General features: G+C 44.6%; 1 protein-coding gene across 2 annotated transcripts in view; it reads right to left on the reverse strand.

Moving 5' to 3' along the window:
• Nucleotides 1–16,686, reverse strand: part of MAP4K5 (mitogen-activated protein kinase kinase kinase kinase 5) — a 72,738-nt gene extending 56,052 nt beyond the window's left edge. For both annotated transcript variants that reach the window (XM_069783034.1, XM_069783033.1), the window contains exons 1-2: nt 16,565–16,686; nt 15,986–16,207 (exon numbers count right to left, since the gene is read on the reverse strand). In XM_069783034.1, the coding sequence (XP_069639135.1) occupies nt 15,986–16,093 (108 nt within the window). In that variant the 5' untranslated portion in view covers nt 16,094–16,207; nt 16,565–16,686. The remainder of the gene's footprint in view (nt 1–15,985; nt 16,208–16,564) is intronic.
• Nucleotides 16,687–23,624: the final 6,938 nt, after the last annotated feature.

Below are 23,624 nucleotides of genomic sequence, written 5' to 3' on the forward strand. Positions count from 1 at the left end.
AATAAGCATTCCTAGTGTTTATCATAATTAACTATACAATTTTGCTTACTCTTACAATTTACATAAATCAGTCTGTCAGTTTTAAAAACACTTTGTAAATAGAGCTGGAAAACTATCAGGCAGCTAAAGCAAAGAGCAGCAACGCTGGACATACTCTTAATGAATAGAAAGGAGAGGCTTGTACTTCTAGAACACCACCTCTTTACCAGCCGAGTTTAACACCCAGACTGTAGAGCTAGGGATTCATAAAAAGTCAATACGTAGCCAGAAAGCTTCTCAGAAAACCTAGCTTAAAAGCAAGAAGAGTTAATCCTCATTGTGTGAGCCTAGAATTGCTATCTTTCACGAGAAAAGGATACCGCAACCTTCTGAGGTCCCATACATCAGGAAAGCACTTTTGTAAGAGAAACCAAACTCTCTGAAAGCTCCGAGAAAAAAATTCCTTGAAAATTTGCAGGTAAAGGTTAACCCAAGCAGAGATGCCAGTTCTGACGGCTCACTGCTGAACACGATCTCCTGAAATGCTCACCGGATCAGCACCCTGCTCGGAGTAAGAGAGTCAAAGGCTGCCATTTGCTCAGAGCAGATCCAGACCTCGGCATCAGGACAATGCACAAGTGGGAGAATCGCCTGTACAGGCCACGGAGTGGCTGCAGAGCATCTCTGCCTGTGCTCCAGCTAAAAATAGTAGCTCCCACTATTGCTTTCCAGTTTTAGACTGAGTCGAGAGCGTGCTGGTTCCTGTCCCGGTACCAGGCAGCACACCCTACAAGCATCCTCAGAAGACTCACAGAAGTGGTATTGACCCATGCATTTTTTCCTGCATTCCCCTGTATCTTACCTCCTGGATGGGTACATGTACCAAAGCCATACAGGTGCAATCACTGCAGGTCCGTGGGTCCATTTCCCGCCCCCCCCCCCCCCCTTCTCTTCTATATAAAACAAAATAAGAGAAACCAAGCCAAAATTCCCCATGGCCCCATCCTAAGAAAACCTAAACAGAGTACTGGACTGAATAAAGGCCCTCCTGCTCGGTGCCGAGAGCATCTCCATAACAGATGCTGAACACATCCTTCTCCTTCATGTGGGAACGTCTACGGATGGATTAAAGAAGGAAGAAAAGAGGATAGCTTAAAAAACAGTGGGACTATTGTCAAATTTTAATGCAAATCTTACTGAAAGGGCCAAGATTTGTGCCAGACAGAAACAACTGTCCCTCCCATTCTGAGTCCTCGCAATGCTCTGTTCACCACCTGAGGTGTGCCAGGGCAGCTCACACATGAAGCAGATGTCTAGCTAGCCTTTGCTGCTGGAAAAAGAGATACCTAACAACAATTTCTAATTTTAAGGGCTGTTTCTCTTTTAGGAGGCAGACAGACCCAGAGGCAGTTGTTCACCCTGCAGCCTTCCAGCTGGATTTCTGAGATGGAGAGCAGTACCAGGCTCCTTTATAGCAAAAGCCACAGAGGCTTTCAGAAACCATTTCCCTAACAGAGACTTTATAGATTCAATACACTAAAACAGAACCATCTCCTACAACCATCACCGTTACTACCTTTCAGGATAAACCAAAAATAAAGATTCACGTGCTAATTTTACTTTTTATATGTATTTCTGAATTTCTTGTGTCAGCTAGTTTATACTCCAGTGGCACTACTGAAAGAGCCATCACTTTGGCTATCAGGGCTGAATGTTGCACAAAGACAAATATTGATTTTGTGGGTGCTCTCCAGATGGACACTGCCACTCCTCGTCCTTCAGACAAGGAACACACATCAGCACCAAACAGGAGGCAAACTTCACAGCTGTCACTCCCTATTTCCACATTTACAGCACTTGCAGTTTCCCTTACTGAAGGAGCAGAACCCAGAATACACAAAAGTACCAGGGTTTAAAAAAATTCCACATCAAAACCTGAAACCCAATGCAGTAAGATCTGCCACTGGCACTACCAAGCACAGCTATAATGCAAATAAGGCTTAAATGTATTTATTTTTACTGGCAGTTGGTGATAATTTAGATAGTGTATCTCTTGCAGAGAAAATTGGGAGGAGGGCAACCTACCTTTCACTCACAGACTTCAGACACTTTCTTACTCAAGGCCAATTAACTCAAGCAATAAGGGATTAAAAGCTCATTAATGATGTTAGGTCAACTCCTTTTATTCCAGCACAGAAAACCAGATAAAGGATTTGTATAAGCAAAGTGGCTTTACAGATCTTGGCAGCCGCTAAAACATTTAATTCTCATTCCTAGCAATAACTACTGAAGGACGAAGACCTATGGCAATAAGGATAACAATAATAAAAAAAAAAGCAAAGATCAGTGCACATCTTAACAACATTTATTTAGGAGAAAAAAAAAAATAACAAAAGAAGTCAGCTATATGCTTCCAAGTAGAGGTTGGTTATTCTCCTACGAAATTTTCTTGGCAGATCATCCTTCACAAAATTTTTGGCATGATCCTTCCAAAACTGAAAAGCTGAAGCTAGAAACAGACCCTGACCACAAAAGTACTACTTAGCAACTAATGCAGCACAAAAGATACAAATACCACATGGGGGAAAAAAAGAAGGCAGGGGGGTGGGGGGTGGGGGGAAGGCCCAATTTTGACTCAGTTGGAACAGACCACTGGCAAAAACCAAAACAGAAAAGAACTTTTTCAAGTTACAACTATGTGCATTAGACTGTTTTGAAAAGCTACTAGAAATAGCTCACTTTCCTGAGGAATAATACACAATTTTGAACATAACATAAGATCATACAAATCAAAGAAGGCCCATGAAGCTGCTAATATACTTAGACTGAGTGGATACCTACCAGCTTTACTGGCCAGGGTATAAAATAGGAGAAAGAAAAAAAAAAAACCAAAAAAACCAAACCCCAAAAACAGATAAAAAAAGATACTTCAAACATATTATTAAACTACAAACCAAGATGGATTTTAAAAGGGTTTATTCACCAGAAGAGAGGATAAATAAATGTAAAACAATTTTATTTTATTCCTACATTGAATGCATAGACCATGACACAGGGAAAAAAACCCCACTGTATTATGGAGTACAAATTCAAGTGAGATTAAAAGATTACATATTTTATCAGCTGCAGGGGAATTTATTTATTTATTAGAGATGAAAGAACTAAGAGATGTGTCAACCAAAATATCTGAAAAGAAGTATCTAGGTCTCTTCACTGAAAAAAAAAAATCTGGCTTTCTAGGCAGGGAGAAAACAAGTTTCTGAAGAAAAAGGCAATAGATTGCCTTTTTTTTTTAATTAAGCCATTTGTGTTGCATTAAAGAATTTAAGACCATCATTTTACTTTTTTTATACCAAAGAAAAATAAATTTTTTACTGTTTTGCTTTGTAACCGTGAGCTAGCACACAATAAGATGTGTCTCTTCAAAAAGACAAAACTGAGGAACCACTGCTGGCATTTTAAAGAGGAGAAGAAACTGCAATTCCGAGACTGCAACTTTTATACTATCACTATCTGCATGCAACTTCCTAAAACACCAGAAATACTTTTGGACATACTTTCAGATTAGTCAGAACAAAATATCCAAGTGTATGCATTTTGCTGGGGTTTTTGTTTGTTTTATTAAAGCTATTTTGCCTAGAATTGCAGTACTTCATGCTGTAACTGAGCCATGTGTACAAGCTCGTTTTGAACTACAGAGTGTTTGGGCAAACCCCTCTAACTTTTCACGTCACACACAGACTCTTCTGCGGTACCAAGCCTTCCAAACCCAGGGTACAAATCCATATCGACTCATTTTCCTTACTGTAATTTATTTGATAGAATCTAGAGAGGTGCAGGTGAAAAATGTAGATTTAAGCAGAAAAATCTAACTCCCAACAAAGCTGTTCAGTAATTGCCTCCTTAAAATTTCAATTCCTCAGAGATGAACTCACAGTTACAAAACTAAAAGGAACAAACCATAAAGTTGTCTTCATGAAGAAAATAGGTCTGGGTGTTGTTTCTTTTTGTTGTTGTTATTGTGAAATAAAACAGTGACCAGAACAGGAAGAATGAATAAAAAAGCAGCTGTGTAAATCAAAGAAGTTAAAAGAAAATTAGTTTAAAATAGGAGCAGGGAGATTCTTTTACTGTCCTAAGATTAAGCTTTGGTTTGCATCTGTACTATACCAACTGTCACCTTCTTGGGGGGGAAGATGGGTAAGACATAACGATTTCCTCTCAATTTCATGTGTGTACATATGTATACATACTACAGTGTGCCTGCTTCTTTCTGGCTACTGGGACGGTACCACTGTCCAGCTGTTTCTACTAGAATAAAACCTAGTATTATTTACAATCTTAACTTTACGTCTTATGATGATGAAATAATGATCAGTGATATTTCTAATTCAGTAGACAATTAAATACCACAGCCTGGAATTCTGTTGAAATTAACAGAAATGACATTTTAGTAAGTTTTTTAATGAGGAAAATTATAACTTTTAAATGTGCTAGATACATAAGAAAGGTTAAGTATAAAGTATGTTTTGCACTTATGCTGATTAAGTAAAGAAGAGAGGATATATGCTGCCATTTCATTACAGATGAGATCTTGCATGATTTTACAGCTATCTTATCCTCTCACACCTTATTTTTAGCCAGAAGAGAGGAGAGAAAATAAACTGGTTTGATTTTTCCTTTTTTTTTTAATTTGTTTTCTCAGTTTTGACTGATCCACTCATTTAAATGATATAACTTGAAAATAAGAAACAAATTTTTCCTACAGCTTCATCTATGGTTGTCAAACAGGGTTTCACTTCAGTAGCCTGGTTTCAAGCACTTGGCCAGCGACTTCCTCACTTTACTGGTTCAACTTTCTTTAAAACATGGACCAAAACCACACTGCTCAAATAATATGCATGCTATGGAAATTATAACATTACAGTAAATTAGGCCTGATGATTTCACTGGAATTTTAGAGAAATATTTTTAAATGTTAATATACTTGAGAACATTTTCCATCTTGCCTTATTCCTCTGTTTCTTTTGAAACTCGCCTTTGCTTGATCCATGGTGGACCCCCGAGGCTATTCAGGCAATGCCCCTCCATCCCAGGAAGCTCCTCAGCCTGACAATCTGCTCTCCGGCTCTGCAAAAGCCCAGAGTTCCCACCCCCAATAAATGTAATCCTCTCCCTTCAGCAGCTGTGTGGATTTTCCATGGACCAGCCTTCCTGAGCCAGACACCACTAAGGAATGTGTTTGAGAAAGCCGGAGGAAATCACGATAGGGACTCTGTGCAGCCTGGCTGCTTCCCCCTTCCCAAAACTACCCCTCAGCTTACAAGCACCCTCTGCTCTAGAAAGCACAACAGACCGCATGGGGAAAGTTACTTCTTTACATAAGTTCATGCTAAGAGGAAATCTTGTATATAACACCTAAGGGCTAATTCAGCTGCCCCACACATTCAGTCCTCAGCATCCTTGTTGTCCTAAGAACAGCTATATTGGAGGTTTGATGATCTACACACCCGCTTAGCAGAAAGGAACAAGCCACAGGACCTTCAAGAAGTAAAACACTGACCTGTGGGTTGTTCTTTTAATTATGTAAGAACACAGCCAAAATGCAGAGAACGAACAAAAAAGCAGTCCTGTAAATCAAAATAGATTATAGCCACATCCTTAAGTAGAAACCTAAGATGTCACATACAGCATTACACCTACTGTAAGGTCTCTGCAAGACATGATATGTCCTGCAAGTATATTCCACCTGCAAGAAGCTTAAGATATTGTTATTGCCCTGCTCTGCACTAGAACAGCAGAGACTGAACTCACGTAATGAAAGGGCAACCACACAGGGATCACGTGCAAATTGCACTTCAAGCTTCGGAAAGCTTCCCGTAGCTAAATAAAACGATACACGCAGATGAAGTCATGAAAGCAGAAACCATGAGAGAGTAGGAGGGCCAAAGCCATAACGTCAAGATGAATTCAACGTCCAGTGAGACTGCATTCCGGGGAAAGATAAAGCTGGTAAGTAAATAGCCTGGCACCACACCTCTCTTAGGGCAAACCAAGCGCAGCTCACTTGCTTGGCAGGCAGTATCTCTCACGCACCATCCATACACTGCCTGAAGCACCAAGGCTCCAAGAAATAGAGGCAACAACTGCTTCACCTCTTCCAGAATTTCATCATATCTGGCTTTCATGGAGAAAAGCCACAGCCTGCCTGTTCCCCTCCTCCTCCACCCCTACAGGAGCTAACTTTGCTGCTCAAGTCAGCACAGTCAGTCCATACTCAAGACATCCCACTGCAGGGTTTTGACAAACCTCAAACACCCACAGAATGACAAAAAGGAAAAATTTATGTTCCTGTACCCTAAACAGGCTGTTGGCTGTGACTGCTGAAGCAATGGCAGATCATAAAACATTCTCAAGATCTCCCTACCCATCCTCATTAAGTCCCTTTGTCCCCAGTTTGATATTGTGAGCAAAATTTAAAAACAGACTCTCTAGACAGGAACTGTTTGGCAAGTTTTAAAGGCACTATGTTAATCAGAAAGTTAGTCATGTCTGTTCACAATTAACCAAGAAGCAGAATGCAAACAGTGCTTTAAATTTAAACACAGACATGCCTGACAAAGCGAAACTGCTGATCCTGTCCAATTACTGACCCAGACTCCTCCAAACTGCTGATCCTGTCCAATTACTGACCCAGACTCCTCCTAAGTATCACGCTGGTGAAGGTATTTTGACTATGCAGATACACTCAGTCCAGCCTCAGAACCCCTCAACCCTCGTCAGCTGCTAACACTACAAAGCAATGCCCACAGCTGAGCTAGCTCAGTTCCCTCCCTCCATGTATCGTAGCATTATCCTTCCCCTGCAACAGAAATCGTCCTCTTACGGCAAGGGGCATTTAAAACAGCAACACTTCTTTCACAAAAACAGTTTTAAATGAAAAGAGATCTCAGCTGTTTAAGAGAATCTATCATTACATTTAAATTAACAACCCCCCTCTGACAGACAATACAACTGTGAATACCTGCAAGTGATACAACAAATACTCTCCCTTACCCCACTGTAGACCAAGCACATCAAAAGAAAAATTTCAGCTGCTGCTGCTTTCAAACCGCTTGTAAATACAACACAAATACCTGAAGCTGTTAATCACTGGTGACCAATGAACACTCATTAGGCACTGCTTCCTGTCAAATTTTAATTAAGTTTTATCAAGACAAAGTACATCTATAAAAGATGATATGGCTCCACCTTTATTCTTTCTACCTACCATGTTTACATTTCCATGCCTGTGCAAGAGACTTTACCACTTATCTTCCCTTAAGATTAATGACTAAATCTCCAAACATCTTTGGGAGTCTGATGTTTATAATTCAACTATTATCTTGCACATCTGTACATTAAACAGTGAGTTAAGGCAAATGTAACACAATTCTACATTGCTTCAATAGCAATGATCAGCAAACAGTCATACACACAGCTGAGAACAGAACCAAAATACAGCTTCTTGGGGTGGACCATCACATTAAATGTAAGAAGAGATAATGCCTTTAATGCTGCACAGGGAAGAGCTGCACAAAGAAAGCTCAAGAACGATTTCTTACCAATACGCCAACAGAGTCCCCCTGCAATAACCTCTTTATCCTGTGAAGAGAAACAGCACCTGCCTTTCTGGAATGTCTCAAAATTCACCTTTCAACAGGCTACAAATCCAGCTGTTCACGCTAATCTGAAAATATGTTTCATTCAGCTTTCTGGAAAAGTCCAGCCAAATCTTCCTCATCTCTACGAAAACATGAACCTTCGATATACTATATTCATGTGGAGGACAGAAAAACAGACTTGGGAGAAGAGTTAATTCCAACACGCCAAAGTATCAAATATGGCATTAAAGATGCCATTTTGACAGATCAGTTCAGTAAATGCAGCAGTTCCGGCCACCAGAACACAGCGGGTCAGCTCAGAGCTCTGAGGGGTATCCCTGGCTGCATCTTCACGAACTTTTTACTGTCTTCAGGAGCAGAGAAGTCAGTAGAAACACATATAGCAATACAAAGGCTAACAGAGTAGGGAAACGTACTGGAAGAGGCTAAGGCTTTGGAACAAAAGCCTTGGCACTTCTTACTCTCCCTCTGTTGCAAAAAATTTCAGATTTTTTACTGCCTGCTCATTATGTACTGACGGGCATCTGCTCAAACCATATCTTAGCGTCGCGCAGGCTCAAAACTGAGCAACTTTGAGAGATCTGTGATGCTAAATTCACTAGTCCCATAATTCAACTCCCTCTTGACACAGCGAAGAGGAACATGATGTCCTGCATCCAGCAGCTCTGTTAGTGGTCACTGACTCAGAGATAAGATGTTAGCCCTTTCCCTAATGCCTCCCTGCCTTCCTAATGTTTCCAAGTAAGCAAGTCCCCTCTTGAATCCCTTTCCTTGGGATTTGACAGGGGCAGGATGGAAACAGGACCCACAAAACAGATTTGCCCCTGACCTCTGGTCCCGACTGAAGGAGAAGCCATGAAGCAGTTCCTCTGCTCACCTTCCTGCGCGCTCTTTTCACCAAAAGAGTGCGAGAGCTCCAGAGACACAGTCAAGCTGTGGCTTCTCACCACGGCGTTTTCCATCCACCGGGGGGAAGGTAAGCTTTGGCTCTTTGAGCAGCTGAGAAGGTCCTTGCAGACACTATCCACCGTGCTGGATAAGATGAATTACTCTAATGCATCAGTAAAGGAATTTAGAAAGCTGAAGAGCAGAATGGAAACTTCTCTGTACCAAACGCTGAAATTTTCCCCCAAACAATCTAGGAAGAAAGAGCAGTTTATCCAGCCTCTGCATGCGAGGAGCTCCCAACAGCTCAGACCTTCATGTGATGGAGACATTTCCTGCGGGCCAGCTGCAGGGGAACATATGAGCAGGCAAATCTGTAGGTCTCAAAATGATGCCAACAGGCTAAATATTATCCAACAGACGAAGATACTGATTTCGCAGAGCTGGTTAGGTGCTAACAGAGTTAAAAGGTGTTTCACTCTCAGTGGAGCCACTCTGCTATTTTGATGAACAGAAGGGACTCCAATTTTTCAGACAAGCCACTCCTGAACAGATTCCCTAAACAAGAAAAGGGAAGGGGGGGTGGGAGATGCACGACAAATAATGCTGTATGGTGCTGCCCGTGTAAACATGCTCTCCAGTCTAGTAAACCACAGCTTGGAGAAAACCATGGTGGTACATAATATAGAGACCCCTTCATTACAATTAGATTGAGTTAACCTGTCAGAAAGATTACTCTACCTGGTGAGGCCAAATGGGAAGTTCAGATACATGATCTCTGCAATACCTCTTCCATAGGTACACTCTGCAAGGAGATTTCAGGAAGGCCCAGTGGAATAAATTGTCTTTTGCTGTTTTTCAACTACTGTCAGCATCAGGTCTGCCTTATTGACCTACTCCCATTAAAAGCAAGGTAGCATCTGGTTTTATAGATTACAAATGCAAAATCTTGAACAAAATATCCTGCCCTTCTCATTGACTTTTTACTGGAATCCCAGAATGCACTCAGGACCACCAAAATTGCCATAAACCACAAATCAAAGGCTGCTGCGTCCACCAAACCTTGCTGAGTGCTCTTATTGCTAGGAATCCTTCAGAAATTGGGAAAGAACTATTCTAACTTCTTGAAGAAATAGAAAATCCGAAATCCTAACAAAATGGTGAAGTGCAAGAGAGTCTTGGCAATCTAAAATGCAAGGCATCGAGGTTGCCTTGAGTTGAAGAACAACTGTTACAAATACAGAGATCTACCCATTTTGTATTGTTCTCAAATGGAATCACCTTGGGTTGATGCTGCCTCTTCTTTTCATTCACAGCTGTAACCAAGAAGCCAGGTGCCAAACATGAATAAAGGTAACAAGCATATTTGTTTTTCCAGCTGCAGAGCGGATGGACAGTTGCTGGTGTCAGCGAAATACGCTGGCCAACTCCGTTACGGCCTTACTAACTAACAGGAAAAGCTATTCTCTCTGACACAGACGATCTACATACTTCTACCATGCACCTCTGCTGATGGAACCGGGAATCACTTATACACCTCATCCTATAAATCTCGGATGCATTCAAAGTTATCCAAATGCAATGGCAATGAAAATGACCATTGCATCTTCTGGAGACAAAGATGAAGCAGATACCACTATGCAAACGTTCTGATCTTTGATCTGTTCTTCCTTCTCAGAGGTTTCCTCTGCTGTTGAGGGGGGTGGGGGTGGGGGGGTGGGTAGTGTGTGTGTTTCAAAGGGAATGCAGGACCAGCACTATTCACTTCCTCTGAATGGATATTTCATGTTGCTAATGGAGCTCTGGGGTGGAAGGCAGAGAAGGCACAGCTCCTATAAAGCACCTCTCATGTTCGAGACTGGTCTCCAAAAATGCGTGCAACATGCAGGGAACAAAAGAACATGCTCTGGTTAACTCCTTCCTGTGCAAGTCCACAGGACGCCTCAACCTCCCTCACTGATTGTACCACAAATAAATGAGGAATAACAAAATCATCTACCCAGCAGAATGCCTCCTGAAGGATGAATACTAGACAGTAATACCATAACTGAAGACTACATCAGAGACAAGGCTGGTACTAACAGGACATTAAACTCAACAGAACAGACTCTCAGTTCCTCCTTGGCTTAAGAGAGGTTGGGTACAGCCTTGGTACTAGCTGATGGAAGCACACTAAGAAGTTGCTACCACTCTTTCTTTGGCTCCTCTGAGGACCCAACCCAGGAGGACAACTCTCTTCACAAGAGCTGGAAAAGAAATCAGACCTTATTTTTAAGATTTTGGAGACTACCTGCTTTTGAAAGTAAGAGACAGGGAGAAACTGACATAGGGAGAAACACTCTATTTCCACCACATAACCTACCATTAACAGAAAACATGAGCAACAGGAGGCAACATTTAAAGCCAAACAGCTTTGAATGCTCCACGACAAAGACCAAATGCTTAATAAGAAAAAAACCTTACAAAGATTGCAAATGGAAAGCAGGAGCTTTCCCCTAACTCCTGAATATCCTAACAGAGGGTGTCAATAAGCCACTGAGCATCTTAGTTCTCAGCAATATATATATCCTACTGACTACATCCTAAAAGAAAAGCGTGCAACTTCCCAGAAGAGAAACTCCACAGCAACAAGGACAAACTCAACAGTGCTGGTTCAATGCCATTCTAAACACCCTTCATATGGAAAAACTAGAGTACACAGAGTTCAGGCATGGCTACAGCAAACACTGCTAACCAGAAGGCTTTGATCTGGAGAGGAAGAGTGGAATCCCCCGATGTGACAAATGGTTTATGGTAATTTATATGTGTAAGCAATGTATATTCACCAGGGACAGAAGTGCTGAATCAGGGATGGCCAATCCAATTGGTCTGCAGCTGCCAAAACATATTTGTATAAAGTTGGGAGTATGTGATTAAAAACTAATCATAGCCATAACTGTACTCTGGTATTAAAATAGAGCCTTAACACTCCATTCTTAACATGTTGATTTTAAGTAGTAGAATGCTTTAACCAGTAAGTTTTCATGATCTGTGAAATTAGACTGACATTAGGAATTATTTTCAAAATATCAAACACAGGTTCTCAACAGCCTTTGACTGCACCAGGAATTATACTCCAGAGCTCTGAAAATAAGGCACTGACCACACAAGCAGGGCCAAAACCTGACTCACACTGGGCAGAGTCCCACTTCTATGGCAACCTTTGAGAGGGGGGAAAAGGAAGATTTATTTTTTTTTAAACCGTATTTGAGCAAGAGAGTCTCTGTGTGCCACAATCCAATTTCATTGCTATTTTCCTGCAGCTGTGATCAGTGGCAAACCAGTACAGGTTTCTTCTAAGTTAATGCTTTTATCTGGTGCAGGAGATGAAAAACAAAACAAAACAAAAAAAACAAGAGAAGAGGAGAGACTAAGCAGGTGACTCAAGAAGGAATGAAATTCCCATGATATTCAATAAAAATGTATCTCTTGTTTTAGGGTAGTTTCTGCTACTAATTTGGTACATTTCTTGTCCCCTGTGCTTACTTTTAAAGAAAGCTACTGTAGCACTGTTCACAATCCTGCTTGGAAAAACCAAAACAAGACAGCTTTAGAACTGCTGCACAAGATCATATTTGATCATCACCACTCAGTGAGGACAGACATCCAGCTATTCATCCCGGAAAAGCAGCCTGCAGACGGTGCTGAGCTGAGCAAATACATGATCTTTCAGCTCAGCTGCCAAATAAGAGCATTCAAAAAGACAGTCTACATAAACCATCCTTTTGTTCCCCTTCTCCAAAATCGAAGAGTAGTTAAAACTCTGTTTGGGGCACTTGCATTAAAATCCACAGAAAGCCAAGCCCTGTGTACTTGGGGGAGAAGGAGAAAGAGGAGGTAGTAGTGAGTGGAAGTCTTTTGTCCCCCAGCAGACTCAACAGGCTGACGGTGAAGGCACTCACACATTTAGTAGAAGACTTTAAATTCCTTTTTACGTGCAAGGGGTGGTGACATAACCCTCACCTTGACACATGGTATTCTTTCCCCTAAATCTTTCCAGCAAAACTATTCCGAGTCCTTAATAAATAGCCAAATAAAAACTCCATGGAGGAAATCCCAGTAAGATACTGCTAAAGTAAATTATTGCCCTAATACAGTGCTTGTTTTGTAAGTCCCTTCAGGACACCAACATCTACAAGTACACATAATGAATGACTTGACGTCCTGATGCAACCGAATCCCACAAACTAACAAAAACAGGCCAGTCTTACACCATTCCAAGTACTTCCAGAAAATATCACAGACTGCAGAAACACATGCTTATAGAGCTGATGATGTGAACTTGTTACCAAAACTGGCCTTATGCAAATTAGACTACAAGGCCCTACTGAAAAGCTGCAGGTTCACTGACAGGTCATGCTGGCATGAAAACCCATCCTGGGAAACATCTAACCACGCTATGAGACTTTACCTGGGATAGGATCTGATGGGCCACTTCCTAGTGCTGGAGATTAAATTCCATTTATAGTTTCTAGTGGCTTTTTTAATTTTCTGCTCTAAGACACTAGTCAACTGGATGTTTCTGCATTAACCACACACACACAATGTCTATTTCAGCACAACTGTGCAGATGCATGAACAAACTTACATCCTTTTTCAATACTGCTTTGAGACTTTCATGTGTATGACCAAGGAGGGCAAAGAGAAGTCTTGCCAAGAAAGCCAAATTAAAACCTCACTCTTGTAGACCTCACCTTTTCAGTGTTAAGGGATACGATGCTGAGGATGCTAACCATTTGACAGAGAGCGGGGACAAAAAAATACTGTCAGTGTATTAAGTTCCAGTCAGTACCCAATCTTCATTATTACACACCTCTTTCAGAAGTCAGCAATTAATTTAAGATAGCTTGATACAATGCTTTGAGAGATAAATTATTCCAATGGATTAGAATTGGCTTAACAGTAATATCCTCTATTAAGAAGAAAAAAAAGCTTTCCCAACACGGATGAGACAACTAACGCATTAGGATTGTAACAGAAAGCGTACTTCCAAGACTGGTAGACCCAAACTTGGGTCTACTTACACATGCTGTGAATAGATAAGGAAATTATTTATTTATGGATGGTTTCTCCCCCACCCTGAAATGCATTTTGGGGAAAAAAAAAAATATATTAAAACAACATCAAGAATCCAGTACTTATGAACAACCCTACAATCAACCATTGTGTGCCATGTGACAGACAAGAGAAAAAAAACACAAACACTAAGAAAACACATTTCAGTTTTAAGCTTCCATAGTAGTAATGAAAAGCAAAGTGGGTAGGAGATTTTCAGAAAGGCCTTAAATATTTTTCTGTAACCTAACAATGAACACAAATATTTGCTTAACCTCCACCTTCAGCATCCAAAAAAGAACTAATTACTCTAAAAGCTACCAAATGCCCCAAGAAGAATTTGAGGCATGAACCACCACCACCAAAAAGCATCTGAGGAAGAGGCAGATCTCCCACAATCAGAAAGGCTGTCTCATTTAGACATCCTAAAAACAACTGTGCTGGAGACACTGGTGACTCATTAGTAGTAGTGATGGAGCAGAGAAACCACTTGAAGAGGTGAGAGGAAAATTCCATTTTAATTTAAGAGCGCTCTCTAGCAAACCTTGCCCGAGCTCCACAACATAACAACAATCGGATACTCACTAAGAAATGCATTTTATAAACATTACTGACAGCCCTCAGCAAGCACAAGATGTGCCATCTGTGCTAGGAAGAGACTTGTCATGGACTAAGAAAAATAAAAAGTACCATGTTGATATGTTAAGTCTTTCAAGAAAAAAGGTTTACCTTAGTTATGTTAATTTTAAAAGTAACATCGATGACTTGAAAAACTAAGTTTGCTTTGCATATTTGTCATAACAGCCAGTGCCATCCGACTCAGTACTCCCTTGATACAGTTCCTCCCTGTTTGCAGGGCTTTATAAAAACAAAGAACAAACCAATGACCTAGAAACAAATGTAGGCTCTCAAACTACTTTAAACTCATTAACTTTATACTTGTTTTAGACTCATAACAATGTCTGAAAAGACTGCCAAAGACTTTGATTTAAATTTGCCAGGTTGCACTAAGAGAAGGTTTGGGTTTACTCCTATCTGAAACTGTTCCAGGAATAGAGGGCACATTTTTCATAACCCAAAGAATGGAGGCGGGGGGGGGGGGGTGAAGGTTGGGGGGGGGGGGTTAAAGGGGATATGTTTACATGGCACAGAGCAGAGCCATGCATTCAAACCAGCTCCGGAACCGGAAGCTGTATGACATGTCAGCACAGCTCTCCACTAATTACCAGGATAATGAGAAGCAGAATACTTCTTTTTCCACAAAGAGCAAAGGGATGACACAAAAGTACTTCTCTGCAACGGAACTAGTTATTTCTTGTCATGCTGCCCTGTACTATACAGGCATACCCAACCAAACTAGCTCAAGGTATGCTGGGTTCCAGATTTATGAAACCCGAAATGTCCTTTTAAAGGATTTAGTGCCAGATTCCCTAGCAAAGCACTTGACTGATCTGTGCACAGCGCTCTAGGAGAAAAATAAAAGAAAAAAGGAAGGTAAATATGCACCATGAAAACTTTTAAAAATAACTCCCCGAGGCCACAAGTAACCATTTCAAAGGGGTGGTGGGAACAAGATCCATCTATAAAACTTCAATTTGAACATTAGCGAAGAGCCGTCCCCCCGCATGAGCAATTACCGCTGCCTTTCATGTGGCAGAGTAACACACCTTTTCTTGTACGGTTGGTTGTGTCAGGTCAATTTTAAGCACACTCAACAGCATTACAAAGTAAAACATCACAGCCACTCTCCCCATGCAGCTGAAAACGCAGATTGCCAAACACAGGCCGAAAACTTTAAGGCTTTCTTTATGAGCATCCCTGACATTTGGGAAAGGGGCTCGTATCTCCCAGAGAAGCACGCAGAGAGGAACGCGCCGTGCCTTACACCTTCTGTTTCCCGTGGCTGTGGTTCTGGCAATGTGAGCACCAGTATGCACCGTTTCAAGAGCATCTACTGGATTTGCAGCGCTAACCCTACCGCGAGCTGTAACTCCGTTCCAGCTCCTGAAGAGGTTTAATCTGCTTCTGCCTTTTGCGTGCTATTATTAACCTCAGGGATAAACCTGAACCTTTTTAATCAGGTGCTTTAACTGCTGCGTTCTGGAAACAGGTACAGCAAATAGAGACCTTCTACGTCCTTTAGCAGTAACGTGGAAAGTACCACCCGCAATGTTCAGCGATTCAAACCTCTCGGAAACCAGCGAGGGGACCGCTAAGGCGGACCCTTCTCCCACGCTGCAAGCAGAAGTCAATCCTTTTATTTCGAAGGGCTAGACGGGGAGGGAAACCTCACGCCTTGCCAGAGACGCCCCGGGTCCCCAGGTTCTCCTCAGGCCACGCCGTGAGGAGAACCCCCGGCTCACCTTGTAGACATCGCCGTAGGTGCCGCTCCCCACCCGCTGGATCAGCTCGTAGTCCTGCTGCGGGTTCCGCCTCAGGATATCCCCGCTCGGCCGCGCCGCCGGCTCCATCTCCAGCCGCGGGCACCCTCCGCCGCCGCGGGGAAGGGGACCACCGGCCGCTTTCCTCCTCCTCGCCCCTCCGGCCGGGGATTGCTCCTTAACGCGGCAGCCGGCCCATGGCTCCTGCGGCGGAAAGCGCTTTGCTGAGGGGCGGGAAGGCTGGGGGGGGCTCCCGGGGCGGGCTCTGGGCCGCGGCTGCCGAGACAAAGGCAGGCAGCCGGCGGTTGCTACGGCCGTTGGCGGCCCGGCGGCGGGGGCAGCGCCCTCCGCGGCTCCCCGGAGGGAGAGGGAGAGGGGGGGGGACAACGGGGAAGCGCCCAGCCCGGCGGGGAGCAACCGCCCCGGCCGCTGTGAGGAGGGAGGGAGGGAGGTCCCGTCCCGCCGGCGCTGAGGAGGCGCCGCGGCCCGCCCGCAGCTTGGCCGGGGCAGCCGCCAGCCCGCCCGCAACCAGGCCCGCAGCAAGGCCGGGCCGGCTCCTACCTGCGCGCCCACAGCCCTTTGTCCCGCCGGAGAGGGAGCGCTGTCGCCGCTGCCGCCTCCTCCTCCTCCTCCTCAGCCGCGGCCCCGCTGCCCCCACGCACGCACGCACGCACACCGCCCGGCCGAGCCGAGCCGAGAGGCGAGCCGGGTCGGGTCGGGACGGGACGAGCAGCGGGCCTCCGCGACGCCGCAGCGCCACAGCGCGGCCCTTCCCTTCTCCTTCCCTTCCTCCTGCCTGCCCGCCCGCCCGCCTTCCTCCCCCGCCCCGCGCCGGCCGCGGGCCCGGGCCGCCCCTCGGCGTTAGTAAAACCTGTCTCATGATGGCTGCCGGCGGTGCGGTCCGGCCCGGGCCCGCAGGCCGGCCTGCGGCGGGAGGGGGGTGTCTCTGTGCCCGGTAGAGGCAGAGCTGGGGGTACAGGCGACCCCCCCCAGGTGGGGGTGAAGGCCTCACTGCCCGCCCTGGAGGTGCGGAGTGGGACCCTCTGGGGCTGCCGCCTCCAGAGCTCATGGAATCACAGAATGGTTTGGGTGGGAAGGGACCTTTAGAGGTCATCTCGTCCGACCCCCCTGCAACGAGCAGGGACACCTTCAACTAGACCAGGTTGCTCAGAGCCCCGTCCAACCTGACCTTGAATGTTTCCAGGGATGGGGCATCGACCACCTCTCTGGGCAACCTGTGCCAGGGCCTCACCACCCTCATCATAAAAAATGTCTTCCTTTTATTGAGTCTAAATCTACCCTCTTTCAGTTTAAAACCGTTACCCCTTGTCCTGTCACAACTAGCCCTGCTAAAAAGTTTGTCCCCACGTTTCTTACAAACCCCATTAGGTACTGGAAGGCTGTAATAAGGCCTCCCCAGAGCCTTCTCTTCTCAGGCTGAACAACCCCAACTCTCTCAGCCTGTACTCATAGGAGAGGTGCTCCAGCCCTCACATCATTTTTCTGGCCCTCCTCTGGACCCGCTCCAACAGGTCCATGTCTTCACTGTGGAGACACAAGTGTGGGGGCAGGCATGGCTTTTGGCCTGTGCCTCTTTGGTTTGAGGCAGGAGGAAAGCCCCCAGCTTGCCTACCCCACATATATATATTTATATCCATATGTATGCTTCTGCCAAACACCAGGTTGAGCTTCCCATCTTTGACACCAGAGCTGCTCCTTCATGTTCCTCCTGGTAGGGGTTATCACAGCTGCCGTGGCAAAACCCCCCTCCCAGCTGAGCGTCAGAGGCTGACCTGCTCCCAGAGAGGCTCTGAGGTGTGAGAGGAGGAGGAGGAGGAGGACGAAGAGTCTGCACCAGCTGGGGGGAACACGGACACGGACTGGGTAGGACTCCCCAGGTCAGTGAGTCTCATCCTTTGCAATCTGGATTGCAACCTAGCAGCCGCATCACGTAATCCTGTTCGTGGGCTAATCAAGCACCACGGTATTTAGCTTTGTGGGCAGCCAGTGCAATGATAGTCACACAAGAATTAACTCGCACTTGTTGGGACATGTCTCCTTGGGCTCCTAAAGTCAAAAAAGCTTCTGTGAAACTGCAAGATGGAAAGTATTCTGTATCTGCCTCTCCCTCTTTGGAGAACAATTATTTTCAGCAAGGCAGCTGAAATTCTGAGCAAAACCCACCTATGGTCTCTCAAATGAGTGCTAAACGATTGAAGAAACCCAAAGTTGGGTATATGGAGTAGAGGAATGCTGGAATTAGCAGTAGCATTCGCCGCACGTAAAATCATTAAGGCCTAAAAGGAGGTGTGATTTTCTAGGCGCAAAAAATACCACATACTCAACGCAGGAAGTTTGTGAAAGCTAGGTAGAAAAAAATTAAATGGATGCCAGATGTACAAGTCTCTTTGGTGTTCAGGACTCTGGATTGGTTCTGCCTCTTTGGCAGTCAGACAGCCCACGCAGGTCCAATATAGTCTACCGATGAAGTAGCTGGGTACCGATTCTCAGTTTAAAATGGAGTCTGGGTTTTAAGCTTACTCCAGCGCATTTAGAAATCCCGCATGCAAGTACCTGAAACAGCAGTGCTGATTGCATAAGCTTTTCTTTCAAAACACAGGCTCTGTAGTGTAGCTCATTAGGATCGGTGTGTTGCTTTAGGTTAAACTCAAAGACAACGTATGTAGACTCTCAGGAATTGCACAGTGGCATTTGATTTTATTGGGGTTTTATTTGTGGGCTCATTTGAAATGGTGGGTGTCAGAAGCAGGCTCCAAAATGTAAACTGTCCTGCTTCCAGACAGACAGGGGAGCACGGGACTGCTAATTTAAAGAGATTCGCATTTAATTTCCCCTTGTACTCTGAAAGCCTTCTACATCCTGTATGTTCTCTCCAACATAAATACGTAAGTTTTCCTGAACACCCAGCAAATAAAGAAGAAACTATTTACCCTTTAGGGAGCTGTATTTCCTCAAGCGATTTTTAACAAAACAACTACCTCTCCCCCAATAAATTAGCTTCCTGCACTCCTGATAGCGAGCTGCTTGCGTCCTTTTTCTTTTCTCTTCCTTGGCTGGGGGTTCGAACACTGCTTTTCACTCTGCTGATTTGCTGCTCTTGACAAGCCATCAGATGACAGCACAGGAAAGAGGCCATTTCATTTTCCAGTAGCAGATGGTGCATTAAGACTTGGCCTCCTAGAATGTCTTACAGATCCAAGGGCTGTCCGATGACTGCAATTTAATGCAAAGGCTCCTGTATTGACCACTATTTTGTCCTTGCTGGGTTGAGTTTCACTTCCCACCTGGAAGTGTAGTTTCCTGTCCCATATTGTCAGCGGTGAAGAGTGAGCTCTCAGAGCGTGCCTTGCGATCCAAGCTTTAGTCCACGTTCCCCAGCTGAGTCTCAGTCCCTGCTGGAAGCAGTACTGGAAAGTGTACATAAATAATAGCAGCGCCGGGACTGTATTACTACTGCCATTTCACGATTAGAAAAATGGAGGTAAATGAGTTGTGCAAAGCGTACAGTGCAAGACATGGCCCGACACTGTACAATGCCAGGCGTGTACCCTTGAAGACACACCGATTCCCACTCTGTATTTTCCACCCTAGACCACGTTGCTTTTCTGGTCAAGCGCGTTAAGGAATGTGCTTTTATGCAGCATCTTTCGTCTGGATGGGTCCCAGCCTTAAAAGGAATGTTAAGTGGTTTTACATAAGGCATTACGTAGGATTAGAGAATGTGATCTGTTTGCATTGTAGTCTTAAGAGGAAGAATAGCCAAGGTTATTTTAATGAGACATCGAGATTCATCTGGAAACGGTGGATGTAAAATGGTAGAAATTTCTAACTGAACAATATAATAAAGGTGGTTTTAAAAGCAGCGGAATGTGCCGTGTGCGTGTGAATGCATGTTCATTGTCAAATGAACTCTGAGCTATGAAACAGCAGCATGAAGAAAAAATACTTCAGCCCCAGTTTTTATCAGACTGCTAAAATGTCTTTCATTTCACATAGTCTTAACAACCTCACACGGAAGGTATTCAAAGCTATTCTGTGGGATTGCTTCATGTTTGTGGTGTGTTTGAATAATAAAATAGATCAGCTGCACGGCAATGCCAAGGCTGAAGGCTCCTGAACCAACTTGAGGGCCTGCAGCTTTTCCCACTCATTGCTTCCTGCAATACACTGTATTTTAAATCAAACTTCATTGTTGAGGAGACAGAGTACGCTCTCAAGAAATGCTGCAGCATCTTCCCTATGATTCGAGATGTAGCTTTTTTTTCCTAAGTTTGTGGTTTGGGTTTTTCAGGCTGGTTTTCCTCCCCGACGAAACACAAACTGTTGCTACACCCTGTCTCCCTGCGGCCACGAGCGAGGGGCCTGCAGAGGAGCTATTTCCAGGCTTTCCATGGGCAGCTTCCCGCCACTGAGTCCAATTCTGACTGTGACAGGCAGGGTGCTGAACCTACTAAAGCTTCTCGGCGTCACCTTGGCAGCTCTCAGTGCTGTTAGTGCCACTTTACCTGCCTGCTGAGCTCTGCTAGTGGGACCCAGAATAAGAGGGATAGGGCAGGATTCGCAGGGTCCCTAACGGTCTCTCGCTGCTGGAATGGCCCTTCGGGGTGGCTGGGATGGAAGTTGCTGTGGGCATGGTGACAAGTACAAAAGATGGCTGGAAAAAACTAAAGAGCTTGGGTAAAGGTGCTCTGAAAGGAGCATGCTATTTCTGTCGCAAGAGCAGAAAGAGGGAGAGGTCTTGGCAAGACGGATGCAAGGAACACAGCCGAGGGAGCAGCTTTGGGCAAAAGAAGAAGGAGGAGATGGCATCCAGGCCTGTTAGATGCTTCTTATGTCCAGCGTGGGAATTCACTTGCTCAAGAAAGCATCAGTCTCCCATAGCCTGAGGATGTCTCCAGGGGTTGTTGCTGAGATGCTCTGGGAAGAGAGGAAAGGCACTTAAGGGTGAGCAAAGCCTTTTCGGGCTGTCAGGAGTCTTGTATCCCTTGCAGGAGCAGGAGAATTAAATAAGACATAGCTGAGACCCTCATGCCAGCTTTAAGTGAGGCCCTTGTGCAAGGATTTGTTTTTCACGGAAGGAACAGGAGCGCTGGTGGCTATACATTATTTTTGTGTCACCCTGTTTACGTAGATGTATCTCAGGAGACTTTGCAGCTGATTGTGCTGTTTGCATTCAAAGGAAGGAAACCAGCTGGATGCCCTTCCTTCCCATGTGCACGCGCGGGAGGGCAGAGGTGAAGCAGGCAGCTCTGCCGACAGTAACTGCTCAGCACGAGGATGCAGGAAAATGTGACCGTTCAATTAGAAGCAGCATTAACAAGGGGACTTCAGAGCACTGCCTGGAAACCCGGCTGCTCCCCCCTGTTTCCAGGTGCACAAACCTGGCTGGAACATATTGCGAATATCTTGCTGAATCACGCAGGCAGGTAGATTCAGTTGTTTCTGCCAAGATGCAAGAGGAGCTGGAACCCTTTCCCTGGACGAGGTGTATCTTCAGGGGGAAATCCTAGAAACAAACTTGGCACGCACAGATTTTGGCTTGGACTTACTAAAGCCACGTTGCAAAAAAAGAGACTGGCAAGGAAGGATGTTTTGAATATAGCGTCCATCTGCCTGTCAGTGCAGGAGAGAAAGAAGAAATTAAAAACAATATTGGAAGTAAGTGGGAAGTTGGGCTTAGAAGAGCTCTTACTGACCTCTGAAGAGAAATAAGAGGAAGGAGGAGAAATCTCAGAAGGTTGTAGTTAGTCCTGCAATGCTGGTGTGTCTTAGCGTCTGTGACAGAAAGGAATAACCTGGGGCTGTGAGGCAGTGAGGCTCCAGATACAGCGCCGACGCACGCGCAGATGGGTCTGCAATTATTATCCGAACCCACAGCTGAGAGTGGGGTATTTTACTCAAATCCAGCAAAACCTTGCAAGAGCCCCAAGGATGCCGTTTGGGGTGAGGAACCTACTGGAAGCTGGCCTGAGAGTCTAACTCAGATGAGAAAAGTTGCATTTTTTTATTGCTGGACTTCTGCAATATCTCCTCATTTTGGTGCTCAGCACTGACCAGATGCAGATGGTGCAAAGGCAGCCCCCAAGGTAGAAACCAGGCCTGTCTCTGAACACACACTGGGGTTGGTTTGGTTGAAATTTTGGGCTGATGGCTCTTTATCTACACGGCTTTTTGTATTCTTAAGTAGTTCCTTCAGTTTTCAGACCATCTTCCAGAAGGAAGGACGTTCGCACAGACTGATTAAACAAGTCATTTAATTAACCGCTGAAATTCTGTCTCCTCTATGAGTGAAATATGATCGCTCTGTTACAGCCCTAGTGTGCAATCATGTTTACAGAAGAAGCAAAGGTAATTCCTTTGGCTACAAACCCCATGTGAATGTAGGCGGCCATAACACTATTTGGAGTGAGAAATAGAACAGCAGGAATAGAAGGATTTCCTAAGCAACAAAGATCTGCTTCACTTAAAAATATTTCAGTAAGAAAAAAACAGAAGGATGTTAGGAAGGCTTGAGCTTTCAAGAGGAGTGGGGGAAACGCTGATTCTGTTTTATCACTTTTTGATATTTGCTAGGAATTGTGGCCTCTTAACCCAAGAGTAAGGGTACAGAAATTAAAACAGTGATGACAAATCATCGCCACAGAGTGTACTGCTTGGGAGAAGTCCCCTTGCAATGCTCTTCAAACACAGTTGAGATCTATATTCTTTTACTTTCCCATGCAATTAAGCAGAAGCAGTGAAAGAGCGAAGACTGAGGAGGCAGAAGTGATAATAATAACTACAGGGAAGAAGCGAACATATTCAAGAACCTTGTATAACCACTGTAAGAACAGATCTGTCACTTGGAGTTAAGACAGCGCCTTGTCTGTGTCATGGCAAAGAAAAGTCATGTGGATGGCACGGTTTCTCTCAAGAGCAAGCCCTGGCGAGTACTTGGTGGCACCTGAGAAAGAGCAGAGATTTTGTAGCTTCCCTTTCCCACCTCTTACATAAGTCTTGCACAACGCAGCTGGTTTCTGTTTGCGAAGGGCTGGGGATATGAAAAGCAACTGTAAATGCTGCCTGGGTAAGTGGGCCAGTCAAATCAAGGTGAATTATGAAACTAGCCCTGCAAGCTGTGTGTGCGGTATACATGATGGATTTAAATCCAGGTTCCCTCCTAATTCTGGGGCCTTTTCAGCACCATATCTCTTGGCACACCAGCTGGGGGACCCCCAGCTATCATCTCTCTCTGCAAGCTATTTTCTCTTTTTGCCTTTCCCCCATTTAGCACCATTTTTCCTCAAGAATCCATCCATTGCGTGCCTGTTCAGTGTGTCTGCTGTGAAATTAGCTCTTTGTGATCTGGCAACTCGGCCAGCAAGAACGTAAAGATACTTCCTAGGAAGGGCTGTTTGCAACTGGAAAAATAAAGGCAGGATGAATCGGTGGAGCGAAGGGATGGACTGTGGGCGAAAATGAACAAATGCTGAGTCACCCCCTGGAAGCAGAATCTGCAAAAGTCCCTGACTTGGGATCATAGGAAATAATGCAGGAAAAAGCCTTGGGAGTGTGTGCAGACAATCCCCCTGGCACAGCACAGGATCCAACCTCTCCGCTC

This window comes from Haliaeetus albicilla, chromosome 5, assembly GCF_947461875.1.
Source record: "Haliaeetus albicilla chromosome 5, bHalAlb1.1, whole genome shotgun sequence".
Classification (NCBI taxonomy): domain Eukaryota; kingdom Metazoa; phylum Chordata; class Aves; order Accipitriformes; family Accipitridae; genus Haliaeetus; species Haliaeetus albicilla.